The 19,046-nt window shown below is 50.8% G+C and overlaps 1 protein-coding gene across 2 annotated transcripts in view; it reads right to left on the reverse strand.

Annotated features, from left to right (window-relative positions):
- Positions 1–19,046, reverse strand: part of CUL9 (cullin 9) — a 35,747-nt gene that overhangs the window by 8,733 nt on the left and 7,968 nt on the right. Inside the window, exons 9-30 of one of the 2 annotated variants that reach the window (XM_036415358.2) lie at positions 16,418–16,625; positions 14,062–14,258; positions 13,495–13,712; positions 12,171–12,420; positions 11,978–12,083; positions 11,054–11,281; positions 10,694–10,784; positions 10,379–10,550; positions 8,994–9,099; positions 8,648–8,743; positions 8,234–8,409; positions 7,853–7,986; positions 7,330–7,515; positions 7,076–7,185; positions 6,798–6,980; positions 6,499–6,659; positions 6,033–6,261; positions 5,768–5,957; positions 2,126–2,265; positions 1,880–2,009; positions 1,545–1,744; positions 864–1,114 (exon numbers count right to left, since the gene is read on the reverse strand). In XM_036415358.2, coding sequence (XP_036271251.1) covers positions 864–1,114; positions 1,545–1,744; positions 1,880–2,009; positions 2,126–2,265; positions 5,768–5,957; positions 6,033–6,261; positions 6,499–6,659; positions 6,798–6,980; positions 7,076–7,185; positions 7,330–7,515; positions 7,853–7,986; positions 8,234–8,409; positions 8,648–8,743; positions 8,994–9,099; positions 10,379–10,550; positions 10,694–10,784; positions 11,054–11,281; positions 11,978–12,083; positions 12,171–12,420; positions 13,495–13,712; positions 14,062–14,258; positions 16,418–16,625 — 3,762 coding nt within the window. The remainder of the gene's footprint in view (positions 1–863; positions 1,115–1,544; positions 1,745–1,879; positions 2,010–2,125; positions 2,266–5,767; positions 5,958–6,032; positions 6,262–6,498; positions 6,660–6,797; positions 6,981–7,075; positions 7,186–7,329; positions 7,516–7,852; positions 7,987–8,233; positions 8,410–8,647; positions 8,744–8,993; positions 9,100–10,378; positions 10,551–10,693; positions 10,785–11,053; positions 11,282–11,977; positions 12,084–12,170; positions 12,421–13,494; positions 13,713–14,061; positions 14,259–16,417; positions 16,626–19,046) is intronic. The other variant, XM_045572636.1, reaches the window with a different exon arrangement.

The following is a 19,046-nucleotide window of genomic DNA, read 5'->3' on the forward strand; positions in this document are numbered from 1 at the left end:
TTGTCCCCCAGCTCCCTGCTCACACTTGCTTAACCAGCCAGAGAATAACCCCCAAACCAACTGTCACAGCAGGGCCCTCCACTGAAGCATCTGTAGGTGTGGGGGTTGGGCTGGATGTCAAAATGACTGCTGGCACCACAGGAATCTGGTGGGTGGGGGTCAGGATGCTAACTGACCTACAGTAGATGGGACGGCCCCACACAAATGCTACCAGCATGTCTAATGAGAAAGAGTGTGGTCTGTGGGCCAGCAGCACAGGTATCAGAGGCAGCTCTACTGAAGCAGGATCTGCATTTTAACAAGACCCCAGGTGATGTATGCACATGTGAAAGGTGAAGAAACATTCTAGCCTAGAGAACTCACTCTATACCCAGTGCAAATAACAGGCATTGAAGAGGTGCCCTAAAAACTGGGAATTGGATCTGATGCAAAAGTTTTAGGTACTTAAGGGTCAGCTATGGCAAATCCTCTAGAACAGGCTTCCCATTATAGTTTGTATATTTCACTGAGCAGAGTACACAGCACTCAATACGTATTGCATATTTCATATTTGCTTAAATGAGACATATATAAAGGAGCTCACATGTGTGGGTCCCTTGCTAAGGACTGACTCTAGGAGGAGGGGGACAGCAAGGCCCTTGATTAGAAAGGAAAAGAAGGGGTGATGGCACTGGGAGGAGGAACGAGGATGATCGAATTGGGGGAAATACAGGGAGAGGGAAAGGGGTTAGACAAAGAAATGACGTGCGTTTCCACCAGGGAACCTGCCCCTCCCACGTTACTGAGGTGCCATCTGTCCCGGAGAGCCCATCTCTCTCTGGGCTTGGGGCCCCTGAGCAGGGAGCTGGGGCTGGGGTGGCTACCCGGGCTTGGAGGTCTCGGTGGTTTGGTTGCCACAGAAGGGGATCTCGGCCTGGCCCCGGCAGGGCCCCGTGGGCTCTGGGGTGGCATACAGCAGCATCTGGGGCCAGTCATCACGCTGTTTCACATAGCCCTGGCCCAGGAGGTGCAGGATACAAGAGAAGACGTCTGTACTGCTACAGGCCACACCCCCGGCAACAGCGCGGCCCAGGCTCCCAGGAGGGTTGGGGCCCTTCTGCCAGGCCTCCAGCACCTGGTGGGAGGAGCAAACAGCAGGCATGTGACCCCGAGGAGCAGCCTGCCTGGATTCGCTGCCCGGCTGTGCCCCTGACTAGCTGTGTGACAACGGATAAGTTACTGACTCTCTCAGGCCTCATTTTCTCACCTGTCAAATGAAAGGACGGTAATAATAATACTGCCTATCTCTCAGAGTTGTTGTGCAGATTAAATGACTTAATAATGCAAACTCTTAGAGTTAGGACCTGGCACAGGGTAAACACTCATGTTCTGTCTCTACTTTCGGTCTACCGGTCCTATCAGGGACAGAAAACCCAGACAGAAAAGTCACCCTGGGAGGGCTCACAGAGTTTACCCTGCCTTGTGGTGACCCCTGGCTCTAACCTCCAACCCCAAGCACAGCTTCCTCCCGCCTCCCCTCACTGCAGGGCCCCCTCTCCGCCTACCAGACAAACCAGCTGGTCAATGTGGAGGCCCTCCTCCCCATGGGCTTTGAGGATACGGACAAGAAGACAGCTCAAGAGGTTCCTCTTCTGTTCCAGGGTTCGACCCTCATCCTTCTTTACATCCAGGTACTTCTGGGGAGGTATCAGCCACAGGGCCTCCCCACAGGGCCAGAGCGCAGGCTCACGGACTCGCAGCACACCTGGAACTTACTGCCAGTTAGTACCCGAGGAGGGGGAGGGACAGAAAGGGACCCGTTCTCATTGCCTGCTACACTACCCCACCCGGGGGCCCCACACCCTGTGAGCAGGGTCTCGGGTCAGCCCCATTGACCTACCCCCATGTGGAAAGTCCTGACCCTCATGCAGGGTCAAAGGGCCATTCTCAGAGGTGAGGGGCAGGAGTGCCTGGAGCAGCAGCTGTGGGGTGAGGTCAGAATTCTTCAGCAAGGTTTCTACTGACACCTCCTGGTGAGGAGAAACAGGGACAGTCAGAGTGGGAAGAAAGGATGGGAGGAGGAACAGTGTAGAACAGTGGCAGACAAGGGGGGGGAGAAGACAGAGAGGCCGAGGAGCTGAGGCACCTCTGAATGATTGAAATTCAACAGCAGCCACATCTGCACGGTGGACACATGCAGGGTCTGGTCCCCAAACTGCAGCTCAGCCCGGCCCAGCCACGTCCACTGCAGCCGCCGATGGGGGCCCCGGACTGGATGGTTCTGACCTGGGAGCATGCGGAGGAGAAGGGTGGAGACACAGAACAGGGAAAGGGGGTTAGGCGCTGAGGCGAGGGTGTACTCTTGGTGAGGTTTGCTCCTGCGAGTCTCTCAGGCCCCAGCATTTACAGCCTCCGAGTGCAGCCTCCGCTAGGCCGCCTCCCCAGAGTCACAGGCACCTGGGAGCCCACCCTGAGGCCCGCCCCGCCTGAGACAGGCTCCATGGCAGAAACCCCAGAGACCTGGGCGTTGCCCTCAGGAGCAGACAGATCCTCTAGGCTGGTCTCTTCCTTGCCCTGTGGCCCAGCTCGGGCAAGGCGAGTCTGGCAAGTGCGCTCAGACTGGACAGCAAGGACGCTGTCAAAGGCAGAGAGCTTCAAATGGAGCCGCCTGAGAGGCCTCTCTGGCCCACCATGGGACAGTCTGAACAGCAAAAGAATGACACCCGTGATGGATTAAAACACATAAAAAATTTTTAAATCCATGAATTCACAATGATGGTTTGTTTGTTTTTTAAAGAAGACTTCATTGGGCATCTTTAGAGGATGCTAGAGAACCAACACATTATTTTGAAAATTGGCTCAAAATAAAGGGGAGGAGAAAAGAGTCAAGCCTTTCCTGAATCAATGGTACTTCAAGGTAACTAAAGCGCTGATGAGAAGTTTCTCTGTACAGAGAAAGCATTCCAGAAAATAAGATGAGGAAGGAATGACAGAACTAGAATGTCACTAGTCCGTAACCCCTAGTGAGATGATCAACCTGTGCAATGACAACGAGTGACTGTCTAGGGGAAAGCTGATGGGAAACTATATGTGATGTGTGCATCAGACCAACAACACTGACACCCACTGATCCGCCTTAGCACAGAGAGACAGCTGAACGTAACGCTTCCTGGAGAAGTATGCAACACCACTCTGCAGTGGTCCTGCCCAAGAAATCAAACCCAAAGCTGAGTGAGCCTCTGTAGTTAATGACCAGTTTTTAGGAAATAAAGGAGACAGAAGAGCATGCTAGAGGACACCAGGTGGATACAATCAGCAAAATCCAGCCTGTCGATAAGAAAAGTTTGTCAATGAGAAAAGTTTCTTTGTATAGACAAAGCAGACTGCTTATTAATAACAGGAAGGGAAAAAAATATTAACAATACAGCTGTCAAAATTAACATCCCCAAAGAGGGACAGAGGGAAACTGTGTGCTTACAAATATAATATCCTGAGCCTAGCTCTTGTGTCTCAGTGGGTGACCTTCAACCTATGAACCATGGTTCCCTGATACTCTCTCTAAAAATCAATGGAAAAAATATTGATTCCCAGTCAGTGCACATGCCCAGATTGCACGCTCGATCCCCAATAAGGGGCGTGCAGGAGGCAGCCGATCAATGATTCTCTCCCATCATTTATGTTTCTATCTCTCTCTCCCTCTCCTTTCTCTCTGACATCAATAAAAATATATTTTAAAAATAAAAAAAGAAAAGTGATCTAAAGAACTATCCATCTAAACAAAAAGTAAAAGGATAAAAAAATACAGTAACCAAAGAAAGCTGGTATATTATTAATACCAGCTTTAAGAACTTCAGTAGGAGGTCACTCCATAATAACAAGATCTAACCATGAAGATTCTATACCTGCACAGCCCACCGTGACAGCCAGGAGCCACGTGTGGCTAAACTTAAACTGGTTTAAGTAAATAAAATTAAATATTCAGTTCCCCAGCGAACTAGTCATATTTCAAGCACTCAATAGCCACAAATGTCTATCATATTGAACAGTACAGGACATTTCCATCCTTGCAGAAAGTTCTATTAGCAGCACTGTTAAATAATTTTAAAGTTGTATGTAGTAACATAGTCAAAATATATCACTGGAAATTTACATACTTTAGAAATTCACTATCATAATGGTAGGTTACAGCACACCTCTCTCAGTCATAGATCAAGCAGATAGAAAGGTTATAGAAAGCTTGAACAATACAATGACAAGGTCAATTCAGTGAAAGTCTTTCCTCTCCTTTATCCAGCAACAGAAAAAACACATTCTTCTTAATCACACATTGGACACTTACAAAATTTGACCATCTACTTGGCTACAAAGGAAGTCTCAATAAATGGTAAAGTTCAGTATCACAAAAACCATGTTCTTTGGCCACAGTGGAATGAAGGTTGAAATCTAAAACAAAAAGAATACTAAACAGCCCTGGCCAGGTGGCTTAGTTGGTTAGAGCATCGTCCAGTACACCAAAAAAAAGAACACTAAACAAACAAAACAGAAAAACCTGCTTGGAAAATTTAAAGTCTACTTCTAAAAAACTATTAAGTCAAAGAAAAAATAATAAAAAATAGAAAATTCTCCCAACTAAACAATAAAAATATTACATAATAAAAACTTATTCAACATCCCAAATGCCCAGCAGCAGCAGAAAGGATAAACATATTCCTACAATGAATATGACTCAGCAATACAAAAGAACAAAGTAATGATACAACTGACAACCTGCATCACTCCCACAGACATTGAGTTGAGAGAAGGAAATTAGATACAGCGGAATCTATATTCTCTGATTCCAATTATATGATGTTCACATACAGGCAAAAACCTATGGTGACAAAGGAAAGAACAAGAGTTTCCCTTGGAAGAAGATACTGACTACAAAGGAGACATGAGGAGATGAAGGAGGGAGCTTTCTGGGTGCTGGAAATATTCTGCATCTTGAGCCGAGGGTGGTTAAGGAAATGCATATGGATATAAAATTCATTAAGTCACAATTAAGATATGTGCACTTACTGACTACTAATTATACCTTAATAAAAATATTACATATATATTTGTTTAATATATATATATATTAAACAAATTCACCCTAGCTGGTTTGGCTTTGTAGTTAGAGCATTGGCCTCCGGACTGAATGGTCGAGGCTTGGATTCCAGTCAAGAGACATAACTCAGTTGCAGACTCGGTTCCCAGCCCTGGTCAGGACATGTGTGAGAGGCAACCAATCGATGTGTCTCTCTCACCTCCCTCCCTCCCTCCCTCCCTCCCTCCCTCTCTCTCTCTCTCTCTCTCTCTCCCTCCCTCCCTCCCTCCCTCCCTCCCTCTCCCTCTCCCCCCTCCTCCCCTCTCTCTCCTTCCCTTATACTCTCTCTAAAAATCAATGGAAAAAATATCCTGGAGTGAGGATTAACAACAGAAAATATAGATCTTACAGAATGCAGCTAAATATTGAGAGGGCGATTAATAGCCTTAAATACTTTTTTTTTTTTTTTTTTAAAGTCTGAAAAGACTAGCATGCAACTTGAAGTTAGAAAAAGGAAAATAGAACCAATTCATATAAAGTTGAAGGAAATGAGAACTTAATGAAAATGTAACCCACTTCTTCACCCTTCCCTAGGAGACGGCTGTTGCTAGAGAATGTTTCTTGGTATCTATGCATTCCTGTCCAAAGGGCACCTCCTCTTCCTCTCTTGCCACCCCAAATCTCACCCCAACATCCCACCGCCTGTCCCCATCGCCTCACTCTGGCTGTAGAAATTGGAGAAGCGCTCAAGGGCATCACAGAATGTGGCGGGAAGGCACTTTCGGGGGTGGTTCAGGTGGCAGAGTGGGGAGACGGGCCAGCAGCGTGGTGACAGGACCAGTATGGAGACTGTTGGACCTGGGTCCTCGATAAACACTTCTTTCCCAGACTCCTCTTCTTCCTTTTCCTCCTGAGAGAGAGAAGAATGTCAAGGGCTCCTTCTTTCCTCTCCTGTCCTCCTGCTCTTCTTCTCCCTGGCTCTTACCTCCTCTCCTTCCAGGCCCTGTTCTTCCTCATCCTCCTGCTCCAAGAGCAGCCTGTCCAGCTGCTGGAGCTGGAAGAGGTGGAACTGGCGCTGCAGCTGCTCGGAGGCGCTCAGGCTCTGCAGCATCTGCTGGGGGAGGCGGCTGGGGAAGCAGGAGCCGATCTGCTCCAGCACAGCCCCCTCCAGCCAGCTGGAGCCGCGGCTCAGGAGACGGTCCGCCATGTAGTGCCTGCAGCACACACAGCCCAGGCCCGGCTCAGGGTGGGCGCTCGGCACGTGGGTCTCTCTGTTGCAGCCAACCTAGGTCACAGCCCTACCTCACCTCTTCCTTCCCACCAATGCCATGGCCATCTCTGGATCTTAATCTCTCCTCCCCACTGCTCTCCTTCATCTTCCCTCTAAGACTCAATCTTCGTCCTCTCCACACTCTAGGCCTCCCATCCCTCCGCTGTAGACCTTCACTCACTGGTAAAAGTGCTCAAAAGCAGTGGCCAGCTCCAGGCCAGAAAGAACCATGATGGGCTCCAGGTGCCGCTGAAGTTGCCCCAGCATGTCTGTTCCAGGGGCTCCGCCAACCAGGCAGCCCTGGACCTGCTGGTCGATGTGTCTGGCAAACTGCTCACTCATCTGGGCAACGGAAAGGGCACTGGTGAACCAGGAAGAGGGAGTGGAGGAGAGTGGAGAGTGAAAGGAGATGAAAGGGCAGAGAGGGGTGAGCCCTGCATGAGCTTACGCCCCGCCGACTGGGAGGCTGGTGGTACTCACGTGAGCAGCCGCGAGGAAGGACTGCTGCAGCAAGGCGCCCGAGAAGCCACTGTGCAGGGCCAGCGTGAAGGCTGCCCGAGGCCCGAAGAGCTCCGAGCCTGCTCTCTGCAAGTGCTCATAGAGGGCACAGTACCGAGGCACGAAGTCTGGGGCCCTCCAGGCTGCAGCCAGGAACCTGCTGACCTGAGGAGAAAGAGCAAGAAATGTAACAGGGGAGTCCCAGTGAATGGCCAGCCTCGCAGATCCCGCTCCGCAGAGTTCAGCTTCCTTCCGCCCACCTGCTCCTGCACCACGCTCAGCCAGCACTGCGTCATGTTCCTCAGGCTGCTGCTCGGAAGGACAGGGGAAGGCCCAGGGCTCCGGTCCTGACCCTTACTGTTCTTGCTGGCTGTCGAGACACAGGGCCAAGTAAGGAGTCTCATCTCGGGCTCCGGTGAGTCTCGGGGTCTTGGGTACTGACCCCTGGAAATGCCCACAGCAAAGCAGTAAGGAAGAGTAACACCCACAGGGGAGGAGCCCGGCGGGGACTTACGGGGCTGGGGCCGAGTGGACGGCTCAGGAGAAGGCCCCGGCGGAGGCTCCACATGCACCAGCAGGTGGCAAAGGCGACGAACTCGAGAGGCAAAGGATGCTGCTCGACTCAGGGGGTTCCGGGAGCTCTCCCTCTGCTCAAGGTACTGGCCCAGCAGCCACCCCAGGGAGCTCACACCTTCCGCATCTAAGAGAAGGTGGTCCCCATGGGAAATGGGGCAACGGACAGCCCGGGAGGAGACAGGAGCAGCAATTGTGCAAAAAGGTTTGGGGGCCCTCACCCCTCTCCCACCACGGCTTGCTTCAGCTGGAGTCTGGGGATATGGTAAAGGACTGGGGGTGGGGTGGAGGGAAGAGTCAAACGGCAGAGTCTCAGGGAGCAGTCTGTGGAGGAAGGAAAGGAACACTGAGGTGACAGGCCTTCAGGGATAAAGACAGGAACCAAGAGAACCAAGAGCATGAGCCCAGGCGGTGCCTGGGAACAGTGACAGGGAGCGGGTTAGTGAGCCGGGTCCGATGGTTACCGGGGGAGGTGATGTTCTGCACCAGGGGGCTGACCAGGGCCTCCCAGCAGGTCTTGCCCAGCGCTTGGGCGGCCTCGTCATCAGTGAGGAAGCGATCAGCAAAGTTCTGTTCGTGGCGCAAAACCTTGTTCAGTCTGGGGACAAACGGTGTGTGGTCCAGGATGGAAGCATACATTTCCTGTGGCCTCCACTCCAGTGCAGTCAATTCCTGATCACCCCACGCTCAGTCTGCCCCAGCTATCTGGCACGTACTTCTCACCTGTGTTCATCTCCCTTGTGTCCCGGCCGCTGCTTTACCTTTCAGACTCCACGGCATATCCCCTTCTGCTCCCTTACCCACCTCCTCCGGCCTTTGCCCCGGGCACTGCCAGCCGCACCCACCTGGGACAGAGCTGCAGCAGGCGCTTGCGGTCCTCTGCTATGTCTCGGCTCCAGGCCTGCGCCCGGATCGTGTAGAACAGACACGTACGGCGACACAGCTGCTCTCGGAACAGCGGCCAGAACGTGGGCTTGGAGCCCAGGACCTCCACGCCCCGCACTCGGGTGTCGATGCCGCCCTATAACATGCACACACTCATCTGTCACCTGAGTCACCCAGTCACCAAGCACTACCGAAGCCTGGCCTCACCCGAGAGCCCTAGAGCTACTCGAGACAGTCTGCACCTTCGGGACTCAGCAGGGGCCTGGGCCATCCCCAAGCAGACTGAGGAGAAGCCTTGGTCCGAGCCTGGCCCCCAAGTGCAGGAACACAGTCGCTATGGAAATCCCCAGACCCCCACCTCCGGCCCTGCCCACCTGCTGGCAGCGCTTTATGCGGATCTGGATGACGGGCCAGAAGCGGTTGAGGTTCCCCAGGAGGACCACCCGGCTGGCAGAAGGCACCACGTTCACCTGGCGGGGCAGGCGAGAGGAGGGAGAGCTGTCACCTCCAAGGTGGGGCTGGAGGGACTGTTCACAGCAACCAAGTGTGTGACGGTGTGTGCCCACCACTGCTCCTGCACAGAACCCATGGACCCATGCGGATCCACAGCGCTCACAAGGAGAGAGGGAAACGGAAGTCCCCAGGAGTGGGCCCTTCCGATAAGGCCCTGGGACAAACAGGACAGGGAGTAAGGAGCAGGGGAATCATGAGGGTCCCCACCATGTTGAGCTCCGTGCTGATGCAGCTGGTGCTGTCGCCCCCATACACCGCCACCCTGGCTGGCATGTAACTGGAGTCCTCACTGGCCACCAACAGAGTCAGCTGCCTGGGGGAGGAGAGAGGGCTCAGTCAGAATCAGGGCTCTGTGCTTAGCTCACAACTTCCACCCACCGCTTCGTCCTCAGACTCCTGTCCCTCTGCTTAAGCGTCAGTCTTCCCTAGACCCTCTGCTTTTGCCTTTATCTTCCCCAAGTGACTTCATTCAAGCTCATACTTCCACTGAAAATTCCCCAATGACTCCAAATCCACATCTCTACCCTACACTCCTCTCCTGAACTTCCACAGGCATTTCCATGTCATGCCTCAAAGTGGAAGGCGCCTCAAGGTCAACAGGCTCAGGTGGAACTATCATCTGTCTTCAGAAACCTCCTCTCTCTTGGAAAGAAAACCGCCATCCCCCCAGGGCCACAACCGGACTCTGTCACCGTGACATCCCCCTCCGCTTCCCTCCTCGGGCCCATGGCCAGTCCCAGGACTCCACCTAAGACGTCCCAGTCCATCCCCTCCTGGCTATTCCATTCCCTCTGCCTAACTGAAGGCAGCCGTTCCTTTTCAACTGGACCACTGCATACACCTCTCGACTCCCATCATGCCAGAGTGAGAGTTCTAAATTTAAACATCCAGTTCTGTCTCTTCCCTTCGTAAAGCCCTTCCGTGGCTCCCCCACGCTGCAGAATAAAGCTCACACCTCTTAGCTCACACACGTTTTATGATCTGGCTCAGCCTACTTTTCTGGCTTCATCTCCTGCTGCTTCACTACACATAACCCTCATTCCAAGCAAATACATTTACTTCAAGTTCCCCGCACACACCACTGTTCCTTACTCCCATTTTGCTCCCATGCTGTCCCTCTGCCTAGAATACCCACTGCCCTCTGTTTATCTCACTATCTTCTACTTCAGAACTCAACTCAGTCCACCCCTCCTCTGGAAGCCTTCTCCGACCTCTCGGCTGGGCTGGTGATCCCAGGCACATGTCGACCATGTTCTCACTCTGTGCTCTCAGTCGCCCTGGTTCCCCAACCAGACTGCAAGTGCCCCGAAGACAGTCCCTATCTTGTCCTGGTAGCTCCAGACCACTGCAGCGCCGGGCACAGAGTACACGTTAAACAAGTGCCCGCAGAGAAAGGCTGAGTGAGTCGTGATATCCTTCAACACCAAGCACAGGAGTGACATCTGTACCTGCTGGGAAGCATGTCGCCAGGTTCAGGGGGGAGGGGATCTCTGTACCTGGCACAGTCTGTGTCCACTATTCACTGCACAAGATGGGTTTGAGTGTGTCCCTCAGAATTTCAGATGGGGCTGTGCCTGTGGGTGTATGCGCACCTAACAAGAACACCACGGCGCATGTGCACGGTGATGTGGTGGGAGCCGGTGCTGCCATTGGACTCCCAGTAGGTCTTGGGGTTGTGGTCCGTCAGCTTGCTGGCCCGGTGGGGGTTGGAGGACACCTCCACCTTCTCCCAGCACTTGTCCTCCTTCACTTCCACACTGGAGCCTGGGGGGTTGGGGGGGGGGGGGGAAGGAGTGGTGGTCACAGCCTGGTTAGTTGAGAGAAAAAAGGAAAGGGACTGGAGAGCAGGAGAGAAGGAAGAACAGATGCTGGGTTGGGAGCCAGGAGAAGGCAGAGGGGGCACAAACCCTGGCAGAGATGCCTGAGGAACACGTCAAAGAAGGGGATGTTGATGGGCTGGTAAGTCCGTCTGTGCTCTTCGATCTGGCCCAGCACCATCTGCAGCCGGAACATGAGAGAAAGGGAAAGGAAAGAGGAAAAAACACAGAAAAACAAACAAAATAAAAGACGTATGTGAGAAAGAATCAAAGGGCAACAGATACTCAACCCACTTTCCCCAGATTCTGGAACAACAAGAGCAAGTGAGGTAAAGGTTGGGAAACAAATGCCCCAGGTTTACTACGACTCGTGTCCAACAGGGATGCCAAATGGGGACACACTGAATCCCCTTCCACCTCCCTTCGCCCTGTCCCTGCCAGCCTGCCCACCTGAATGCAGCCCGCCAGGATGCTGGAGGTGAGGCTGCTGTACAGCTGGGCGTGCTTCTCGCAGTCGGTCAGCAGGTCACACAGCTCGCAGGCCAGCAGCACGTGCGCCGAGTGCTTGTCCAGGACTTTGGAGAGGGCCTCCTTGGCCCCCAGGCAGCACAGCACCACCGCGTAGTCCTTGTGCGCGGAGGCCAGGCGGTGCAGGAAGCGCAGCAGCTCCTGAACAATCTGAGCCCAGACCATTGAGTAACGTGTGGGAAACAAGGGCAGGTCACGTCAGGGGGGGTTTGGTAAAGGGAAGGTCGTGGCTGAGATTCTGGAGCAACTCGGAAGCCCAGGGAAAGGAGAGGACCAAAGACAGGAATGGCACACTGGGGTGCTGGGAGTCGAGGAAGCTGGCAGGAGCTGGGCACACTTCCCCAGGCCTCTTCCTGCCAGGGCCAACCTATCTCAGCAGCCAACCTCGGTGCCCAAACCTCTCACACCCTGAAGGGCAGGGAGCAGGAATGTCTGGGTTGCTAAATGTGGGCTTCTCCTTAACCCAGAATCTAAACCCAGGTGGCAGCCAAGAAGCTTATATGGGCCATCTCAGCATCTCATTTTCTTGTGTTCAGCTTTATGGGGCTTGACAGATGTTGCATTTTTTAACAAATTATAAAGGCAAGACCCTCCACCAGCAAAAAGATTACAATTCGCTTTACTGTGGTTCTCGCTTCGCTGTGGTCTAGCACCAAACCCTCAGTATCTGGGACGGACACCTATGTGTCAAAGGCCCAGCTCTGGAGACTCTTAGGTGACATTAGCTGCTTCTTCTTACACACCCTTCCAGTGTCCAGACCCCTCCAGGAAGGCTGAGCTTCCTTCTAGAAGTAACAGGGGCCCAGGCTCCCTCTCCCTCCCCCACCCTTGCCAGGCCGCCGGTACCTCAGAGTCACTGTTGGGGCCACTCAGGCAGTTGAGGCAGGGCTCCAAGACCTCATGCCAGGGGAGGGCCATCGCCTCAGAGTGATCGAGCAGCTGGGTCATGACCCTGGCGAGGGGATGGAGACAAGTGAAGTCCCTGTAGTCTGCCAGCTGCCCTGGCCACCAGCACACGGAGCCTGGACAGGTCCCTCACCCCAGCGCAGACAGCAGCAGGGTTTTGTTGGGCCCGGGGGCATCCAGAGTTCGCAGCAACAGAAGGAAGGGCTGGGCCTCCTCCTGGAGGCGCTTGAGGAGGGGCCTCAGGGCACCCTCAAGGCCCCCCTCACAGCTCAGCACACGCTCCAAGTCCAGGAGGAGTTCTGCAGATGGGCCTCCAACCAGGGACCGGATCAGCAGCTCGGGGGACCCGTCCTGGCCCTGGGCACCGGGGGGCTCCAGTGTTGCTGCCCAAACACACGGGAGGAAGAAAATACACACAAAGAGGATTCATACAAGTTGGCCAGGCCAAGAAATGGGCAGGTCCTGAAGATCACCCCCAGATTTTCCTCCCATTCGGAGGGCGCCTGCAGATTTTTACAAAACTACAGGGGATTTTCTTTTCTGGCCCCAAATATATAGCCAGCTACATCTGAAAAAATGTTTAGTAAGGCAAACACTGTCACACTTACTGTTTTTAATCTCCTATGTCATACAATTATATTTTATTAATAGGTGTGAACTAGCCAAGACCAGTTGGGCTCAATGGATAGAGCGTTGGCTTGGGGACTGAAGGGTCCCAGGTTTGATTCCGGTCAAGGGCATGTACCTTGGTTGCGGGCATATCCCCAGTAGGGGTGTGCAAGAGGCAGTTGATCGATGACTCTTTCTCATCGATGTTCCTAACTCTCTATCTCTCTCCCTTCCTCTCTGTACAAAATCAATAAAATATATTTAAAAATAAATAAATAAATAAATAAATAAATAAAAAATAGGTGTGAACTATGCTGTTACATGTGCCAGTAAACGTTAGCTGGTATAATATGACCCTGCACTAACCTAGCCTGGGGGCTTTAGATAGACACACTAAAGACACTCTTATTTCAATCTCCCCCCATACTTCTGGGTTTTCACTTGTTAAACACAAAGGGTTTCCTCCCTATGGTATCAGTACTTCATGTTTCTAGCCATCAACTTTCTGTACCGGAACTTACAATTTCACCAAAAAAGGCCTCTCTATAAATTACTTTAACCAACCTTTTGGTGTCCAGTAAGACTGTACCAAACCCAAACCACACAGATGGCACTCTCACATGTCTGAAGCCATTCAGAGAAGGCAATTTCCTTGTACCTATTCTGGGTCTCCCTCCCCTCCTGGGCAGGAAGTTCTACTTAAGACCTAACTTGAGCACCAAAGCCTCACTCATTTCCTGAAGGCTCCCTGTACCCCTCTAATAAGGTCTGAGGATGTACACGGCAGCATTCCTGGACACCAGGGGGCACTGGCTGACTCCTCACAGATCCACCCCTCCACAATGTACCTGTGCGCTCAGGACTGCCCAGCGGCTCTGAGTAGCGGTTGAGGAGCATCATGAGGATGGTGCGTGTGGTGGGCATGGGTTCCGTCCCCAGGGCTATCCCTGAGTGCCTGAACAAGGTGTCTCTCAGCTCTTGGGTGATGATCTGGTCTCCCAGGGTGTGGTGGTTGCACAAGACCAGGCTGAGCAAGATCAGGCCATTTCTCACTGCAGAGGAGCACCTGGGAGGAGAGAGGTGGCCCGGGGAAGAAATTGCCAGAGGGAACACAATGGAAACAGGAAGTAAATGCACAGGGGAGAAGCCCTGCATCTGGGGAGGAATGGGCTCCTGGGGTCCCCGACCTCTGGTCACTCCTCCCAATCCTGAGAAGGAAGGAAAAGTCAGGGTGTCTCTGCTCGCTGGGAGTCGCCCTACCCTCATCCACTTGGCCTTCCCTCCAATGACAGTCAGAGAGGGCCACTGAAGTTTCACCCAGAGGTACAAACAAGGGAATTTTGAGGGGCAGATGAGACTGGGGTAGAGCAGCGGGCACTGGGGCGTAGCGGGAGTTTGGAGGGTGATGCCCTGACCCCTCAGTGTTCAGCATCAAGATCACCGCTGCAGGAATGGTAAGGAGCAGGCTCTCAGAGCCCGGGCGGGTGGCTGAGTCGATGCTGGCGAAGATCTCTCTGGTCATGTGTACATCAAACAACGCGTGGACAGAATCTTGGCTGGCCAAAAAATCGAGGTTCTCCGAGGAACTGGCAATGGCCAGCATCTTCAGTGCCTGCAAGGGACACGTGGAAGCAGTTAGCAGTGAGCAGAGCCACCAGGCAGAGGAAGGAGAGAGCCAGGCCATCATTCTAGAGCTCAAACTTTGGGGGAGCTGAGCTGTTTTGCAAACAGGCCAAGTAAGAGATGGAAATGGAAAAGGCACTGATGGGACATTAAATGCTAAAAAACAAAAACAAAAAAAGGAAAAAGACAAAATAAAGCAAAGAACCCTAAAGGCTCAGTGGTGGTAACATCAGTCCACAGTTCCTCTCGACCAGCACCTCTCTGGCCCCTCCCCGGCAGTCTAACTGCGTCTGGCTCCTCACTGCAGTTAGAGAGGAGCTGGCTGATGGGATGGCTGCCCCTCCCGCAGCGTGGCCTCAGAATGTGGCCCTTTCAGAGCATTCAGTTGGCTGCAAAAGCTTTCCTTGAAGTTGTTTCCTTCTTGCTTGCCACTCTTCCCTTTGCAAAACCTCTCTTCCTCTGACTTCTATAACTTCATGTCTGCCAGGGTGTTCTCCCTCCCTCTGCCTAGTCCTTAAACATGGAAGTTCCCATCCCCCTTTTCTCACTCTGCATGCCCTCCCTTGGCAACCGTGGCCACTCCCGTATCTTCAGTTACCACCTACATGCCAACACTCCAAACCTATGGCCCTTGCCTCCAAAACCAGTGTCCCGCCCTCCGCAACAAGGATACCTGGGCTTTCTCACTGGCAGTTTAATTATAGGAAAAAATATTTGCAATGTGCAAACTTGTTTGCTCGTACTATACAAAAATAAAATAAAATAAAGATGAACGTTCTACCACTGGAGTAGAGAATGTCTCTCCTGGGGAAAGAGTTGGCTCTTGAGAAGAAACCCTCTAGGAATTAGAAATAATTCCCAGGACAATCACCCTCCTGAGACCTGAACCCTAAAAGCAAGTGCTGCTTCATAGTAAGATTTTCTCCCTTTGGCTACCCCACGCTCTCCCAATTAGCTGAATTCTTAGACCTTCTGTTAGATGCAAAAGGATGCAATTTTGCTACAGGGCAAGAGGCAAATGCTATATTTTGGTCATGCAACTTGAAAAGGTCAGGGAATTCTTTAAGCAGACATGGCCTATGCTTGGCTGCTCTTGGGAGCGGCAGCACCTAGGAGGCCCACACAGAAAAGAGGCCGCCCCGCACCCCCCCCCCCCCCCCCGCGCCCCCCGCCCCCCCCGGCCTCTCCCTGGGACAGCCTGCTCCAGGAGGGCTGTGCTCCTGTCCGCACACCGCCTTTGTATCGGTGGGAAGCACTCTCATACCTGAGGCCTACAGTCCCCCTCCAGGACCCTCCGGCTACACAGAGCACACCCTGCCCGCACCCTGCCACCCAGCATGTATGTCTAGATCATTCTGGAAGCCAATTCTCTTAAGCTCCCTGGACAAGGGCCTCCCTTCTCCATTTTCTGGTCCCAGGGTGGCAAGACAATGGCAATGTTGGCTTTGCTTTACACACGTATGGGAGAGGGTACATTCTGTGTGAGGGTAAAAACTCAGGTCAAAGGGTAAAAACCGCCGGGACCGGTTTAGCTCAATGGATAGAGCGTCGGCTTGGGGACTGAAGGGACCCGGGTTCGATTCCGGTCAAGGGCATGTACCTTGGTTGCGGGCATATCCCCAGTAGGGGGTGTGCAAGAGGCAGCTGATCGATGACTCTCTCTCATCGATGTTTCTAACTCTCTATCTCTCTCCCTTCCTCTCTGTACAAAATCAATAAAATATATTTAAAAAAAAAAAAAAAAAAAAAAAAAAAAGGGTAAAAACCTACTCTGTCACATTTAGAAAATTAGTCTTTAACCAGACACCTAATTGTAACTAAAACAGCATGGAAAATTCAACATACCTAAAAACTCAACTCCTGACCTTTTCCCATTCCTCTTCCTCCTCCAATATTCTTCCACCTAGTAAATAGCCATCTCCATCCATCGGCTGCTCAATTTCAAACCTGCAGTCATTCTTAAAGACATTTCTCCCTTTCTTCAAGCATGCACTCGACCTCCAAGACTGTCCAGCTGGAACTCTTAAACCCATCTGCATCTTTTGGTCCCACGGTCTCCTCCCTCATCTAAATCACCACAGTACCCCCCGAGGTCAGCAGGCCCCCACCCTGCCCACTTCACCCAACACTCACTCCCAGGCCACTCACCGCCAGCCCCGCCTGCTGCACCAACACGGAAGTCTTGTATTCTTGCATGCAGACCAGCACAGCGTAGATGCCACCCTCCCTGGCAAAGAGGGGGCGCCACTCGTGCTTGGTCATGAGTAAGTACAGGAGGCGCAGGGCCAGCACCACCACCATCTTCTCTCCCACCTGGGTGGTCAGCAGCTCCACCAGGGTCTTCACTAGCTTCTCTCTGGGAGGAGAGAAATTGGAGTTTTCCACCCCAAGAGTCATGCTGACTCCCCGCCTAACCCTACACACCAAGCCCAGTCCCTCACCCCTCACCCCTGTCCATCCTGCTCTTCTTGCCTCAGTCTCACTCCCGATGCCTCCTCCCCGGCAGTCTAACTGCCTCTGGCTCCTTACTGCATGAAGGAGTCAGCAGAACAAACTAGTTACAAACTGGCTCATCTTTTCAAATAAGTCCATAAATTCAATGAAATTCTAAACAAAATGCCTAAAAAGTTTATTTTTTTAAACATGATAGGCAGATTTAGGCCTAGGAAGGTAAAATATTCAGGAACAGTAAGAAAAAAAACAAAAAAGTTTGGAAAGAAATAATAGTAGACTTATCAAAATATAAAGTTCTAATATTTAATTGAATAATTAAATGTTATTTAATTAAATAATTTAATCTAATAATTAAAACTCTGGAAATAATACAGGGCAGTCAAACAGATAAACAGATGAGAAGAGAGACAAGGGCCACATCTCAGTCAGAAAGGACAGGAAGGACCATGCAAAAGGGACGTGGACACACCTAGCTATCCATCTGAAAAAAATAAAGCTGGAACTCTGCTTCACTTCATTTGCAAAAATAAATAGCAAACATTTAAAAATAAACATAAAAATCAAAATCGTGGATATTTTTAGAATATATATGGAAATACATATTTTTTTTATTTTGGTTCATCCTTACCCGAGGACATTTTTTCCATTCATTTTTTTAGCTTTTTAAAAAACTGATTTCAGAGAGGAAGTGAGAAGGAGAGAGAGAGAGAGAGATACATCAATTATGAGAGAATCATTGATCGGCTGCCTCCTGCACGCCCCCCCAGGCATGTGCCCTTATTGGTATCGAACCCTGACCTCCTGGTTCATAGGTCGACGCTCAACCAGCTCAACCACTGAGCCAAGTCAGCTGGGCTCCACTGATTTTTAAAGAGAGTGGAGGGAGGAAGGGAGAAGGGAGGGAGAGAGAAAGAGGAAAAAAAAAAAGAGAAAGAGAGAAAGAGAGAGAGAGAGAGAGAGGGGAAAATATCAATGTGAGAGAGACAGATTGAATTCCTCCCACCCGAGACTCTTCAGTACATGGGGCCATACTCTAACCACTGAGCACAATGGCCGGAGCGGGAAATATTTTTGTAATCATGAAATAGGATAAACTCTCTTAAGTAGGACATAAAATCTAGAAGCCAAAATAGAAGTTGAAAAACATAGCAACACTATAATCTAAAACTTGAGCACAATGAAAGGCACTATTGACAAAGTTAAGAGATAAGCAACAAGAGTCAGAGGGAGGGTCCAGTGGAAAAGCTATCGGAAGGGAAGGAAGGAACACCCCCTGAGTCCCTAGATCACAGTGACCATCACAGAGGGGAAAACCACAGACAGAGATGCGTATTGAGGAGGCAGTCTGTGAACTATGGAGTTAAGAAACACAAAAGGAGAAATTCTGGAAAAAAAGGCAAATGAAGGTACTGGGAAAGTCCTATTTTTATCTGTCTTTTCTCATGCTTTATGATTTCAATGGGAGTCAAATACGCTTAAATATATATCCCCTTCCGTAGTCATGGTTCCGACAAATGAGCTAACATACAGTAGTACTGTATCTGAGTAGGTATAGAAATATAAATAAGGATATTTATGGAAGTGTTAACAGTGACTATCTCTGCATAAAGGGTTTCAGATGCTTTTTAACTTTATAATTTTCCCATTTTCTTACAGTGAGCATGAATCATTTTACACTGAGGAAATAGTTATGATTTTGAAAAAAAGGCAAGCAAGATATTTGAAACGTAACAGATTAATATCCAGAATGTCTATAAATCAATAAGAAAAAGGCCCAGTAAGAAAGTGGGCAAGAAGTAAGAACAGAACATTGAGCCCGGCCGGTATGGCTCAGGAGGTGAGCATCAAGCTGTGAATCAGGACGTAATGGATTGATTCCTAGTCAGAGCCCTGGGTTGCAGGCTCTATCCCCAATGTGGGATGTGCAGGAGGCAACCAATCAATGATCCTCCCTTATTGATGTTTCTGCCTCTCTCCCTTCCTCTCTGAAATAAAATATATATATATTAAAAACAAAGAAACAAACAAAAAAACAGAATATTTATAGAAGACACACAACAAATGGGTGCAAATAATCCTAACTTCACTACAATTAAGTAATGAAAGCAAGGAGCTACCAATCATTTTAAATTTTGCCAATCAGATTCTTAAAATATGCTAATATTCAGTGCTGGCAGACGTGAGGAAAACTGATCCATTAGAACACTGTATTTGAACTTGGACATAATCATATTGCAGAGCCTACACAGAGTGAAAATATTGAGGCAGCTCTATGTGTACTGACAGGGAAAGCCCTGTCAGACATACTGAGTGTGGGAGAAAA

Source organism: Pipistrellus kuhlii, unplaced genomic scaffold, assembly GCF_014108245.1.
Source record: "Pipistrellus kuhlii isolate mPipKuh1 unplaced genomic scaffold, mPipKuh1.p scaffold_m20_p_5, whole genome shotgun sequence".
Taxonomy (NCBI): Eukaryota; Metazoa; Chordata; class Mammalia; order Chiroptera; family Vespertilionidae; genus Pipistrellus; species Pipistrellus kuhlii.